Source organism: Plecotus auritus (genome assembly GCF_963455305.1).
Source record: "Plecotus auritus genome assembly, chromosome: 8".
Lineage (NCBI taxonomy): Eukaryota > Metazoa > Chordata > Mammalia > Chiroptera > Vespertilionidae > Plecotus > Plecotus auritus.
This window is the reverse complement of record NC_137782.1, coordinates 28,856,790-28,872,440: the sequence shown is the minus strand read 5'-3', so window position 1 is coordinate 28,872,440 and position 15,651 is coordinate 28,856,790. Positions and strand designations below refer to the sequence as shown.

Sequence of the window (15,651 nt, the reverse complement as noted above, 5' to 3'; positions counted from 1 at the left end):
CCATGAGGCTGGTAGCTAAGCTTTCAGCCTCCAGAAATCTACATCTATAACCTGAAGGTTCTGCTTAGTGGTAAAATTGTCACTGTGTGACATGCTTGAGGAGCACTTTACAAATATAAAGTTTCCTTCCAATCATGGCTACCTTGTTAAAGTTAAGCTTAGTCAGTAAACGTTTCTGAAAGAATTAGGCCTTTGCTAGAGTCCCTGATAACCTATAAGCTTTAAAACAATCTGTTCTGGAAGGCCGCTGGTGCCAACCCACCAATCTGTGAACCTATCATCAGGATTGCTACTTACTGAGGTACCCATGGTTATAAAATCAAGTGCAGGGATTACACACTCAAAGGCCTATGGGAGCCACCAGGTAGGGAACCTCAGGGGGAGAGATGGGTGGGTGTAGGACATTAAGGGCAGGGAGGACCCCTCCCTACCCAACAGGGCTAAGGGTACAGCAGCACCTCTGCTCCAGCTGACTGATACCTCTAGAGACCCTGAGCCTAGAAGTGCCAGTTGTTTTGACTTGGATTTTAAAGTGAAAGTTCTGCAATTCAAAGCAACTTCTTCTATTTAAAAAAAATACACACACACACACACACACACACACACACACACACACACACACACACACGGCTCAAATAAAACTGTTGTGCCGGCTAGCAGGCTACCCTGACCCTGGAGCTACCAGTTTGCAATCTTTGCTTTAAGGGGTAGGGAAGAATCCAAGAAGTACTTTTCTGACTACCAAAAAGTAACTGCAGAGGATAAAAGTGACTTTTGAGGACTATGATCAGCACTGTGAGGATAAAACATCTAAGTTTTGTACAAGTGATATGTTGCTCAGCCTAAGAGCAACGAACAACTAAGAAGCCAGAGGGCCAGGATTCAAGCCAGATCCTGTTAAATTTTATGGATGAAAAAACAAGACCCAAGATACTAAGTGGTGGAGGGAGACTTGAACACAAAATTTGGGCTCCAGAGTCCATGTTCATAACCTCTTAGGTACCTTGACTCTCAAATGAGCAGGCAGAATTACTCTGTAAACTGTAAATGCAGAACAATATAAACGTTGGTTTTGCTATCACTATGTCAAACTGTGAATGCCACAAAACACTGGTTTTTGTATTACTCTAATGAACTCCATATGCCTTGGGGAGGCTTTTACAACTTGGCTCTGGAGTCTCCCAATCCCCTTTCCTGGCCTGCTGTGGCAGGACCACAGTGAAGGTGCACCCTGGTTTTCCAAGGAGAATGAACAAGGGCCAGAGTAACTTGCAGCAGCATCAGTGGTAAGTGAAGAGCAGGGCCAACCGCAGTGAGCAGGAAAGAGAAGACTACTACTACAGAAGCTGTGGCCACAAATCGTTTGTTCACAGATTCTCTTTAGTTTTCTTAATTTATACTTCAGTATTCCCACAAGAATTAGGACTTGTTGCACTCTCTAAACCACTCTTTGTTAAAGGAAAAACAGTAAAATCCTCTCCACTCAGCACAGCAGGGATCCAGATGATGGGCAGCCTGGGGAAGAAGGTAGTGTGGCCTGAGCAGACCTACCTTCTGGCTATTTTGAGGATAAAGGGTAAGAAGGCCACAAAAGAAGCAGGGAAGCCAATGAGGCAAGCAATATGAGGATTTGGACCAGGGTGGAGACTGTGGGGGTAGAGAGAAGTACCAGTCTGAACCACATAAAAGTGCCATTTTTATGGTCAAATATTAGTAGTTTCATATGATCCAACTAAGGGATCTGGATGTATCTGGATAACAATATTTTTTTCCTCATTAAAAAGAGGCAGGCCCTGGCTGGTTTGGCTCAGTGGATAGAGCGTCGGCCTGCGGACTGAAGGGTCCCAGGTTCGATTCCGGTCAAGGGCATGTACCTTGGTTGCGGGCACATCCCCAGTAGGGGGCGTGCAGGAGGCAGCTGATCGATGTTTCTCTCTCATCGATGTTTCTAACTCTCTATCCCTCTCTCTTCCTCTCTGTAAAAAATCAGTAAAATATATATTAAAAAAAAAAAAAAGAGGCAGGAGCCCGGCTGGCATGGCTCAGAGGTTGAGCATTGAACTATGAGCCAGGAGGTCACAGTTCAATTCCCAGTCAGGGTATATGACCGGATTGCAAGCTCGATCCCCAGTGTGGAGTGTGCAGGAGGCAACTGATCAGCGATTCTCTCTCTCTCCCTCTCTGAAATAAATAATAAAAAAAAGAGGCAGGAAAAGGAACAGGGAAAAGGGTTGTGGCAGGCTGGTATGATGGGAAGAAAAAAACAGACTTGTGATTCAGGGAGAAATAGGTTCAAGTCCTGGCATGGAGTTCTATTAGCTGACAGATGCTAGGTGGGTTATTAATTATCCCTGAATCTGGATTTCCAACTCTAAAAAATTAGGATGATAATCCTGGCCAGTGTCCCTCAGTGGTTGGAGTGTCAGCCCATGCAATAAAGGGTCTCAGGTTTGATTCCCAATCAAGGGCAGGTACCTGGGTTGCAGGTTCAATTCCCAGCCATGGTTGGGGCGCATGAGGGAGGCAACCAATTTACGTGTCTCTCTCACATCGATGTTTCTCTCTCTCTCTCTCCCTCCTTCCCTTCCTTTCATTCTCTCCAAAAATCAATGGAAAAAATATCCTTGGGTGAGAATTAACAAAAACAAACAAACAAACAAACAAACAAACAAAAGGATAAAAGGCAGCCCCATGTGCTTTAGAGACTGTGACTAGGCAGTTGGGTGCAGGTAATTTCTCTCAAATACCCCATGAGAAAGGTACTGTGAGATTAATGGCTAAGGCACTATATGGCATACAGCAGGAGGTCAATAAATGTCTTGTTCTTATCTTAAAATAGGAGTTAGCAACAGTGCAAAATCTATAGTGCCATAGATGGAACCAGACAAAGCCAAGGGAAAAAAAGAAAATGAGTGGAACCGAAATCATTATCAAAACAGCAGACATTCACTAGTGGCAGGTGTCCATTCAGTCCTCACCACAACCATGGAAGCAAGAGCACTCTTATCCTTAACTGTCATACAAGTGAGGAATTCGAGCACCAAGAGGTGAAGTCACCTGCCCACAGCCTGGAGGAGCTACTGTGTAGTCAGGATTCACACCCAGACTGGCTGCTCCAGAGCCAGCATTCCAGAACCTGTCGATGATGAGAAGGAGGAGAGGGTGGGTGAAGGAAGAGGAGCATATGGTGGGTCACAGCTGCTCCATTTACTGCTCCACTTCTTACCAGGCATTGCTTTCCCAAAGGCCAACTGGGCAATTAGAAGCAATAAATAAGTAGGCTCGAAAGAAAGGAGACCTAAGTGGGGAGGGGTGGCTTCAGTTGAAAAGCCACAAGGTCTTCCTGGGAAATCCTTTCTGGGCATGGCTGCCATCTATGAACCTCCTGGGTCACACCTCCCCATTCATCAGCGACTTTGGCACTAAGTCACATTCTCTCCTCTACTCCCAAGCTCCACAGTGCCATCACTGGTCAGCTCCTGCAAAGTCCCACAACATCCCTTCAAACCTTTACTTCTCCTCACACATCTGACCTGCCAAACCCCTCTCTAAGCTGCCTTCAATTCCTTCAACTCCCCCTCCAATGATCTCCTTCATTCTAAACCACCCTGGTGTGGCTGGTGACATTGCGAATCTTGTCCCCATGTGCAACGGCGGCACTTCCAGCTCCTTCCTGCTTTCTGCCCACAACCTCCTTTCCTTCCAATTGACCTACTCAACTGCAAGCAAGGCCTATTTTGGGCCTGTCAAACTTTGACAAGGCTAATATATCAGGTTTCCCCTTTCTTCACTTTCCAGAACAGAATCCATTAGCAGGATTGTTATCTGAATGATAGGCAATCAATAGCCTTGACTTTCTCTCTCTCTGACCTTTACTCTTAACTTCTGGCAAAATCCCAAACTTAGATTGTACTACTATCTCCTTTTGACCCTGTTCCCACCTAAAAACCAGACCTCTGACAACAAACCAAGTTGGCGGATCTATAAAGCCATAGTCAGCACCCCTAAATACTACTACTTAAGCCCATCTTCTCTAACGCTCTACAATGACTACTGCACATTTCTCTGCTCTCCTTAACAACCCATCTCTCCCTCCTAATCATCACCACTCTTTACTCACCATTGATGGGAGTGGCCCCTACTTCACACAGAAATTAGAAGCTGCCACAAGGAGACTCCCTCTACTTCCTGTTAGCAAACCTACAAATTGACTTACTTCTGCACCCACCACCTCCACTCCTGCTAGAAGACAGTTGGTGTCCAATCCTTCCAGTTCTGCAGTCCCTACCTGCCTTCTCAAGGAACTTCATGCTTTCTGTATTATATAGAATCTCATCACTTCTGACCAGGCCTCCACCATCAACTCCCACCCAGACCACCATAACGGCCTCTTAACTGGTCTTACTGCTTCAGATCTTATCTGCCCTCCCACCCCACATTTTTCTCCACACAGCAGCCAGCGGGATTCCCTTAGAATGTAAATCAGATGATATATGCTCCTCTGCTCAAAGCTCTCTACTGGCTTCTCATCTCACTCTGAGTAAAATCCAAAATCATGACCTTGGCCTCGAAACCTTTATAAGATCTGGCCCCCTGCTCTCCATCCCTCTGACCTCACCTTCTATCACCTGCCTCCAGCCTACTTATTGGGTTTTTCTGTTTCTGGACCTTTGCACTTACTTTTCCTGCTGCCTGGAAGGCCCTCTCTCCCCCAGATAGCCACATGGCTTCCCCCTCACTTCCTTCAGATCAGTGTTCAAATGTCACCTCTTCAGAGTCCTTCCCTCACCACCTAAGTCCTTCCCTCACCACCTAAAACTGTCATCCCTACCCCTCATCATTCTGTATCTCCTTATCTGCTTTATTTTTTCACTTTATTCTAATTTTTCTAATCTTTCTTCACAGTACTTACCAACCTTGACATATTATGTATCAGTCCATTTATTATTGGTTTTCCTCAGTAGAATATAAACTCTATAACCAGAGACTTTTGCCTGTTTTCTTCACTATTGAATTCCCAGTACCTAGGAATTCCTAGGCATGGAGTAGGCACTCAATACTTGTCGAATAAATTGTCCTTTCTCATTCCTGCATTTAACCTTTTCCCTCAGCGGGCTCCCTTCCCAATGACACTGAAACAATTCAAGCTTTTACCTTTAATTAATTAAAACACACACACACACACACACACACACACACACACACACACACACACACACCTCTACACAATACAACTTCCATGTGAGAGAGTTATCTGTGCTCACTGTCTATTTCCTCATCCCACTCATGCCTCAACCCACTCGAACCTGGCTTTCACTTCACTGCACCACCAAAACAGCTCAAACTAAATTCACCCACATACCACTCAATCTGATAGGCATTTTTCCAGTCTCTATTTGACCTGAGCTCCCTGCAACATTTGACCTTGTTACTGACCTCACCCTTCTTGAAATTTTCTATGCTTCTTCAGCACACATTCTCATCTGCCTTCTGCCTCTTGCCAGACTTACCCTCCTCTACTCAGCCAGAGCGGGCTGGGTTCCTCAGGCCCTAGCTCCCCATGCCTCTCCTTCCCTTTACTCTCTTTCTCTTCAGGTCATCTACCCTCACCTATATCTTCGATCCCCACACAGACTCTGATGACTCCCAAATCTCGATTTCCAGCCCAAGCCTGTTTTATGAACATCAGGCTCATATATCTATCCACTTCCCACTCCACCTGTCCAACTAGATGCTCAAAGGCAGGTAATACTCAACACACCCAAGTCCCAATTCATCCCTGACCCCCTCCTCTTCCCAGATGATCTTCCCACACTCCCATTTTGAAGAACGGAACCAACATCCATCCAGTTGGGTGAGTTAGAAACTTAACAGTCTTAGCAATCCTTGTTCTCACATTCTTACCCAATCCATCAGCAGGTTTTGTTAGCTTTACCTTCTAAGCAAATGGGAAAACCATTCATTTTGCTCTATTTCTATTGTCACCACTCCAAGTCCAGGCCACTAACATCTCTCATTTGGATGGTTGTCAACCCGTCTGGTCTTCCTCTAAGACAGGGGTGGGGAACCTTTTTTCTGCCAAGGGCCATTTGGATACTTATAACATCATACGCAGGCCATACAAAACTATCAACTTAAAAATTAGCCTGCTATATTTGGTCAAATATTTAATTAACTCACCCCTAATGCCTTGGCAGGGCCAGACCAAATGATTTTGTGGGACTTACATAGCTCACGGGCCAGATGTTCCCCAACCCTGCTCTAAGATGTTCTGAACACAATGTCCCAAGTGGTCTTTCCAAAATACAAAACTGGTCATCCTATCACCTTCTTCCCTGTTTAGAACTCTTCAGTGTTGTCTCACTGCTTTTGGTCTAAAAGTCCAACTCCTCACAATGATCTCCAAGGGCCCTGGCCTACCTCTCCTACTTCATCCTCAAACATTCTTCCCCTGACTTTTTTTTATAACTGTAAATTTGCATATAGTTATATCTTTTAGTTTCCTTAACAGGTATACCACCTTGCTGCCACAGGACCTTTGCACATGCTGCTTCCCCATACTGCCAAAATGCCTCTGACCCTGACTTATTTAATTTTTATTTATCATTCAGATCTCCAGACTTCCTCAGAAAAGTTTTCCCTCACTTCTTGTTCACTCCCTTGCAGGACCAGGCTTCTCTCATTCCTGGGATTTCTCAAGTTGCTAGTATGGCCCAGAGAACAAGATCATTTGAACAATGCCCTTCTTCTCCATTAACTGCAAATTCCATGAGAACAGAACAGGGTCCTTGTTTTTTTATTTTTTTTTATTTTCCTTGCATCATAACGCCAGGTGGACACCCAAATAAATACTGTCTAAATGAATTTCAGCCTGGTTTAGTCAACAGGAAAAAGAATTATATAAAGAACAAATATAAACTGACCACTCCCTAGGGCTGAGGGAAAATTTAAGAGTTTTATGTCCTAGCACAAGAAGGCTATTCTCCCTATAAATCTATAAAACCTAATAAAATACCTAACAAAAAGCTAAAAGATTTATTTACAACCAAGACAGTAAACCAAAAGAAGTTTCTTATAGGAAGACTCCAGGATGAACAAACATAAAAACTCTTTTCTAAGATAACCTTGCTGGAAAAAGTCAAGTATTTTCCTGGCAGGCCCCTCAGCCTGGTGAAAATGGTGAGAACTAAATACAGTGCTGAGCTATTTATGTAGGAGACTCCATGTACTTGCTGATTAAGTACACGCTTTTCACAAGTTCACTCTTTTCCATAAAGAATGGTCTTACTGTTTTTCCCAGCACTGCTTACAGAATCTTCCCTGAGATTTACAAGTACAGGACAGAGCTCTAAATTCATCCAACCACTTGCTTCTCTGGTGTCCAAATGTCAGAGACCAGCAAAAAGGTCCATAAACCAATGAATAGGGAAGATAGAGAAGAGCAAGCATTTAGCTCCTTCTCCTTTAAATATGGTAATACCAATGCCTCTGAATTTTAGCAGGTCATCTGTTAGGTGCCAGGTACTGTGTCAGTAATTTTATTGCATTAATTCACTTAATCATTACAATAATCCTGTGGCACAGTTATTATCACCTTTTTATCATCTCAGGAAACTCAGGCTCAAAAAAGCTAACCTATTAGCCCAGGTTCACAGGACTAATGAATAAGCAAAGTTTCAAACTCAGTTCTCAATGAATATTCCACCAATCCAATAAATAAATACCTTTCAATAACCAAAATCCAATTTTTAGATGCTGCTTCCAGAGAGATGACCTCCTCCCAAAGAATCATTATAAAGCTTTTCAACAAAGAGTAATCTGCCAGGCTCCGGAGTCCTGTTATTCCTCAGAACTTTTATATATACAGCACTCATAAACAAAATGTCCAATCAAAATAGCAGAATTTGCTAAAATTAAATATTTTATTCTATATATCAATTTAAAGCCTTACTATATCTGCTATGACAATTTAGGGACTTTTTAATTTATATTTTTCAAATTTTGCACTGAGGTTCTTCCTAATAGTGAAAATAGTTATTTTGAACACATCAAAATTAGAACATCATCATCATCATATGGAGGAAAAAGCAATTTACCATCAGATGGATGTATAAATGTTAAATGTTTTTTGCATATTAATATACAACTAAGATTTATGAATGTACTCCCTTAATTGGCTCCTGCTCAATGACATTTAAACAAATCTTTCATATCTTAAAAAAACAAAAAACAAAAACAACAGAAAGAAAACTTCCCATGATCCGTATCTCCTCCTCCCCTTCACACCACAGCTGAACTCTGGGAAAGAGTTGTCTGAGCTCACTATTTCCTTACCTCCCACTCATGCCTCAACCCACTCCAGTCTGGTTTCCACCATCATCGTGCCATCAAGACAGCTCAAGCTAAGCTCTCCAAAGAGCCACATATCTCTAAATCCCATATATTTAACAGTTAAGTAGAAAATCTAAAAATTAATTTATCATTTATGTCAGGCTAGAGCTGTGTTGTATATAGCTGTTTCCCCATCTGGCTGTGCAGATGTGGGCAAGCTGCTCTCTGGGCCTTGGTTTCCCTTTCCCTACTGGACCCAAAGACAGACATCAATTACAGGCCACAACTCCAGAATTAATATGAGGGAGTTTACTGCTGATGAAGAGAGAGAGATGTCATAAATTATTAGAACTTCATAACTCAAATGAAACTTATGGGAAACCAGCTCTTTACCCTCATTTACGTCTTCTCATTAGTCCATAAATTAAAAGTAAACCAAAGACCTATGCAGTAAAACCCTGCAGGAAAAATAGTTGTGATCTTTTTCACTAGAGGCCTTTCAAATACATCCCAATTATAGAAAATATGGTCTCTTTACTTATTGAGTGGTTTACTTACAGTAACTTTTATCAAAACTTCATTTGCTGCCCTAGCCGGTTTGGCTCAGTGGATAGAGTGTCAGCCTGCGGACTCAAGGGTCCCAGGTTCGATTCTGGTCAGGAGCATGTGCCTTGGTTGCGGGCACATCCCCAGTGGGGGGTGTGCAGGAGGCAGCTGATCGATGTTTCTCTCTCATCGATGTTTCTAACTCTCTATCCCTCTCCCTTCCTCTCTGTAGAAAATCAATAAAATGTATTTAAAAAAAACAAACACAAAACTTTATTTGCACAGAAACATCACTGCTTTCTAATAACTGTTTAAAGACTTCATGTACAAGAACTTTTATATGGAGAAACAATACAGCATTGGTAGTAATAGTTCTTGGGCTCTGGAGCCAGACTGCCTGTGTTCACACCCCAGCTCCATTGGTTACTGGCTGAGTTATGCTGGCCAACTTCTCTGGGCCTCAATGAGGATAACAGTAAGAACTACACTGCATGTAAAGCTCATGGCACCATGCCTGGAACATAAGAAATGCTCAGTACATGGGAGATATCATAGTTACTACATAACATGTGATGTTAAAAAGTCACTCAATTGGGTGACTACATTAATGATAACTTAGGTTCATCAATTGTAATAAATGTACCACTCTGGGGAGAGACAGTGATAATGGGAAAGGGTATGCATGTGTGGGGCAGGGGCTATGTGAGAATTCTTCTCTGTACCTTTATTGCAATGTTGCTGTGAATCTAAAACTACTCTAAAAAATAAATTCAATTTTTTAAAAGTCATTCAATTACATTTGAAAAACATATAGGTATGTTTACTATTCGCTTTACATATTCTTGATAATGACTAAGAATAATGACAGTTAGCAATTTTATAACACTTAACCCTTACTTGGCCATTTGTGCATATTAAATTATTAAATAAGATACTGTATCTCATATATATGTAGAGTACTGTTAGAACAATTCAGTTGAAGTTTTTCAGATTTCCAGACAAATTTTTCTATGCCCAATTTAAAAGCACTCAATTATCTTGTCAAGTCTGCAAACTCCATATAGTTCAAGAGCAGGTACCCTGGCCAGGTGGCTCAGATGTGTTGGAGTGTCATCCCATATACTTAAAGGTTGTGGGTTCGATTCCAAGTCGGTATATACCTAGGCTGTAGGTTCAATCCTGGTCAGGGCATGTAAGGAAGGCATCGATTGATATTTCTCTCTCACTCTCTAAAATCAATAAGCATATCCTAAGGTGAGGATTAAAAATAAAAAAGAGTAGAAATATAGTTAAGGTGAGATCATGGGGGAAAAATGGCTCTTAAATACGACATGAAAGGGAGGTTTAATGATATAATTATGTTACCCAACAGGGGGCTGAAAGGTTCAAGATTACTTATATGTCAAAAATTTGTTAACATGATAAAGAGCCACAATGTCCTTGTGGTGATGAATACTCTGATGGGCTCTTTTGATTTCTCCAGATAAAGGCTGGAAGGACACAAACTCCTACGTGGGAGTCTCTATCTATGCATTTGGCATTTAGTGGAGATGAATCAGTGAGATTACTCCAAACTTTTTCCATCTTGATCATCATAGTTTTTACAAGAGACAACTACCCCATCTTCCTTGGGTTTATTTAGCAATAAACACAATCTTTTTGTCATGTAATTAAATTCTTATTTATTGCACCTACAAACCAAATAAAGCAAAAAGCCATTGCTGAATGAGGAACCAATGTAGGTTAATATACTACATTAAGCCAGAGCACTTATAGTTTCTGTGGTTTGTAGCTTAAAATAATAAACATAAGTAATAACAGCAAGCCTTTATAGAGCACCTACTACATGCCAAGTTCTTTGCACATGTCAACTAACTTTATAATAACCCTACGAGGAAGGTAGATCTCTTCAAGATCACAAAGATAACAAGTGGAAGGCAAGGGAACCCAGTCTAGAGCACACACTCCTAATCCCTGTCCAGCAGCCCCTCTCCCCTCCCGACAAGCTACAATTGGACTCATATCACAGAAGCTGTTTTCTGTTAAGTGCTCGTCTCATTCAAGCATTTCGACTTTGAGTAGTCATTTAACATTCCTCTTATCAAAAATTAATAATAATCCACACATGGTAACCTCTAAAATACTAGCTACATTGCAACCCTTCTTATACACAGGCTCATTTTGGCTACTTTTACTGGAAAGAGGACTGTGTCTTGAGATGCAGAGTGAAATCTCACCAGGTACTTTGCTATATGTTTTCTACTGTTTATAAGTAAAACGGTCATTTTTATTTAACAGCAGTAACACACAATTGCTCTCTTAAACAAGATGGCTGGTTCAACTTAACACTAAGCATAGGTCTCATTATAGCTCCTACTATTCAATTTTATGACGATGAGCCACTGTGTCAATTTGCTATTCACTTAACCTATGGTCGAATTACTTCCTTTACAGGCTATTTCTTACATTCACTACTAACACACTGAACGTGCATTCCACAATTTGGGCTGGAAAAATCTGAACTTCTGAAGAAAGATATGATCCAAAAATGTCTAATAAGCTCTCAATGTTATGGCCCTTTATGATCCATTTTATAAGTAGATTCCAAGAATGAGATATACAATTTGGTGAAAATTACATGTTGTTTTCTGAGGAAGGAATGGAGACTTTTCTGCCAAGTAACTATTTTGAATCGTGTATGACAATACACTTAAAAGTAATAGTGACAGGATAGAATCCAGGCAGATTCCCAAGTAGAGTTGTAAGTACCAGGCTTTTGACCTAACTAACAAACTGCTTTGTAGTGCTTACTGAGCATTCCTGATAAAACGATATCCAACACTTAGCCTTGGTTTTCTGAACAGAAAAGCTTTACTAGGCTAAATCTCAGTAAATTCCTCCAAGATTATCTAAGCAACAACAACCTCTATATCAATCGTTCTTGACCCTTGAGGGAGTCTGACCCTTATGGCAATCTGATGAAAGCCATGGACCTTCTTCCCAGAGAAGTGCAAAGTTCACAAGCCCATTCCCAGGCCCCAAGAGAAGAATCTCAGCACTATACCTTGAGCCAGATAAAGTGAGAAAGGTGATGGCAAACTCAAACTCTGCAGAAAAGAAAACTTTCCATTTACTCAGTTTGTTAGGAAAAATAGGTCTTTTTACATATTCCAAACCAAAGACATAGGGGCAGTGAAGCCAGATCTAGTCAACTGTATTGATCCTCACCACCCAGAACTCTCCCAAACTCCACATGGATGCTTCTTGCCTTTTAGTATTCAGTTCAAATGTTACCTCCTCAGAAAGGATTACTTTCTTGACACCTTATCAAAAGTATTCCTTTATTGCCGAAACCGGTTTGGCTCAGTGGATAGAGCGTCGGCCTGCGGACTGAAGGGTCCCGGGTTCGATTCCAGTCAAGGGCATGTGCCTTGGTTGCGGGCACATCCCCAGTGGGAGGTGTGCAGGAGGCAGCTGATCGATGTTTCTCTCTCATCGATGTTTCTAACTCTCTATCCCTCTCCCTTCCTCTCTGTAAAATGTCAATAAAAAATAAAATAAAAAAGTATTCCTTTATTATCACATCTTGCTTTTATTTTTACAAAAGTACTTATTAGTATTCAAAGATGTCTCATTAATTTTCTTATTTACTTATTTTCTCTCCCCTATTAGAGTATAAGCTCTTTAAAGGGCAAATATCTTGTCTGACTTGTTCCCCACTGTATCCTCAGTGCCCATCACAGTGCTTGGTACACAGTGGACATCTGACGAATATTTGTTGACTTAAACTGAAAAAGAGGATGGTGATGTTGGAATTAACTATTAAAGTTTTAACTAGTTATGAGTTAGCTTTCTCTCCCTCTTTCCGTAACTAGGGGTCTATTCAACCAGTATCTACTATGTGCCAGGCACTGTTGCAGGTGCAGGAGATCCAGAAGTGAATAAAACAGACGAGTGTCTTTGTCTTCACCTACCCTCTACTGGAGTGGACCGCCCAGACTAAGTCTCTTCCACACAATACCTGGGAGACGCAGGATAATAACCCTCTCCATTCCTTCCTGGAAGGGAGTTATGGGAGATCCCCAAATGAAAGGAAAACGTTCTCCAACCCGGCACTTCCAAAGCAAGCCTCAGGGTTTTTCCTGAACCAGCCCTTCCCACCTGCTCCGCTCACACAGAACCCCCAACCGGGTGAAGAACAAACTTAAGGCCAGGACTACTTGTGAGTTTGTGAGGGGAGGAACCAGGAACCAGGAACCAGGACGCCGAGGAGTCGTGGCAAGTGCCCTAAGATTGGAAGCTGGAGAGCCTGCCGTGGCGGTCACCACAACGTGCTGGGTGACCTTGGGCCAGTCCCTCCCGAGGTGCCAGAGCATCAGTCTCCCCCGAGGTATAGAAGCAGGACGGCAGGGTGGGATTCGGGGTCGGGGGGAGGTGGAGCCCAGGAGGCCGGGCTGAGGGCGAGTGGGGTAACGGCCGACGTGGGGAGGCCGGCGCGGGGCCGGGTCGGAGCGGCTCACCCACCGAGCGCCACCTGGCAGGCCCTGCGCAGCTGGGAGTGCTGGGGCCGCTTCACCTCCTTGTCGGCTAGGATCTTCTCCAGGGCCCGGGACACGAACATGCTCTTGGTCTGGCTCTCCTGCATGGCACCAGCCCGGCGGGGGCTGGTAGCCCCGCGGGCTGGCGGCACGAGCGAGCAGGTGAACGAGGCTGCGGGCCCGGCGTCCCGGCCGGCACCCGCCGCGTCCGTCCGTGCCGCCCCGTCAGGAAGCGACATCGCGGCCCCACTGCGCCGCCATGTTGGATCGCGTCACGTGACCACGTGACTGGCGGGGCCGCGCGTCCGTCGACCCCGTGACCCCGGCAAGGCGGGGCCTACGGCTGGGGCGGGGCGGGGCCAGGTGGACGAGGAGGGGCGGGGCAAAGGTGGGGGAAGGAAGGAAAAAAGAAGGTGGGGAGGCGAGTGCAAGTGGGCGAAGGCCGGTAGGGACCTGAAGGGCGGAAGAAAGGACGTGAAAGACAGGAGAGGTGGTGATGCGGGTGTTAGAAAAGAAGGTGAGGAGACCGAGAGGCATGAGGACCGTGAGAGTGGAGTTAGGGGTGAGAGAGAGGTGAGGAAGGAGAGGAGATGAGAGGAGATAGGAGGAGAGGAAGGAAGGGGAAAAAGTTTGGGAAAAAAGAGGATTGGTTAGAGAGTGAGGGAGGTGATAAAGGGGCGAGAGGAGGAGGAGGGAGAGGAAGCCAGGGGAGTAGAAGAGGAGGGGAGGCATGAAGGTAAGAGAAGTAGGGGGAGAGGTGGAGATGGGGTGAGAGGAAGTGAAGGCGTGCAGGCAGGGAGGAGGTAGGAACAGGAGAGTCTAGGAGAAGAGCAGAGAAGGAAGAAAAGAGCTGAGAAGGATAAAGGGAAGAGGAATGAAAGGAAAAAAGAAATGGTGTGGGAGGAGGTGAGAAAGGATGAAAAGAAAGCATGGTGGAACATAACAAACTGTTGAACAAAAATAGACAGAGGCAAAGAAGCATTGAACAGACTGTCAAACTACAGCGGGAAGGTTGGGGGGGCGGGTAAGAGATCAACTGAAGGACTTGTATGCATGCATATAAACACAACCAACAGACTCAAGACACTGGGGGCGGGGGACGAAGACAAGTGCCAGGGGGGTAGGGGAGGCCAGGGGAAGGTCAGTGGGGGGCGGGGGGGAGACATATGTACTATTTGTAATACCTTAAACAATAAAATTTAAAAAAAATTTAAAAAGAAAGCATGGTGGGCGATGGAGAGAGAAAAGGAAATGAAGGGTTTGATGAGTGGATGTGAAGGAGAAATGAAGGGAAGGTAGAGAAAGAGAGACAGGTATTCATGTACACTCTCCAAAACAGGGTTTCTCCGTGCTCTTGGCAAGACACACACCTTCCGCACAACCCTCCTGTCTGCGCAGTAGAGCTGACGCCTGGCATCTAGTATGGAGAACTTCTGTGTATCTAGGGCCACACCTGTGCACACTGCAGCCAGTAAGAGCCACCCCAAGTGCATAGCCCTCTGGAATGTGTCCGTTTATTCTCATAAACGTGTGGTTCCTCCCCGTGCAGTGCACCAGGTGATGTCTGACAGAAGCAGCAGCAGAGGTCACCAGTGTCACACAGCTGCAAATGAGTATAAGAAGACATGTACCCTGGCCCTAGGGCACCTTCCCCCCATCCCACTGCCAGTGATGTCACAGCACTGCAGGTGGTGTTCCTTGGAGCCCTTTCTTTTACACTGCCATCCTCTCCTAAGTGGGGCCATGGTGCTTTGGGCTCGTGCAAGAATATGTCTTTCTTGGAAACCTCAGAAACTTCCCATGCAGGCATGTTCAGATGCTCAGGTCTCAGTTCAAACATCTCAGGGAGGCCCTCCCTGTGTAAATAGCCACCTCTCCCCCTGGCTCATGTGGCTCAGTTGTTTAGGCTTCCTCCCATACATGGCAAGGTCACGGGTTCAATTCCCAGTCAGGGTACAGGCTCAGGTTACAGACTCGATCCCCAGTTGTGGGGCATGCTCAGGTTACTGACTCGATCCCCAGTGGGAGGCATGTAGGAGGCAGCTGAATGATGATGATATTTCTCTCTTTCCCTCTCCCTTCCTTTCTCTCTAAAAAAAATCAATGAAAGCATATATTTTTTTAAAAAGTGCAAAGCCACATGAACTTAAAAAAAATTAAAAAATAAAGTAGCTCCGCTTTCCCTACTTGATGTGTTTCACTGCATTTTCTGACCTTTTTAACTTGTTGACTTGTT

At 44.0% G+C, this 15,651-nt stretch overlaps 1 protein-coding gene across 1 annotated transcript in view; it reads right to left on the bottom strand.

The window, feature by feature from the left end:
• The window catches only part of ARFGEF2 (ARF guanine nucleotide exchange factor 2), a 95,714-nt gene extending 82,009 nt beyond the window's left edge, over window positions 1-13,705 (bottom strand). Inside the window, exon 1 of the mRNA XM_080683130.1 lies at window positions 13,402-13,705. Within this exon, the coding sequence (XP_080539256.1) occupies window positions 13,402-13,654 (253 nt within the window). The 5' untranslated portion in view covers window positions 13,655-13,705. The remainder of the gene's footprint in view (window positions 1-13,401) is intronic.
• Between the last annotated feature and the right edge of the window lie 1,946 nt (window positions 13,706-15,651).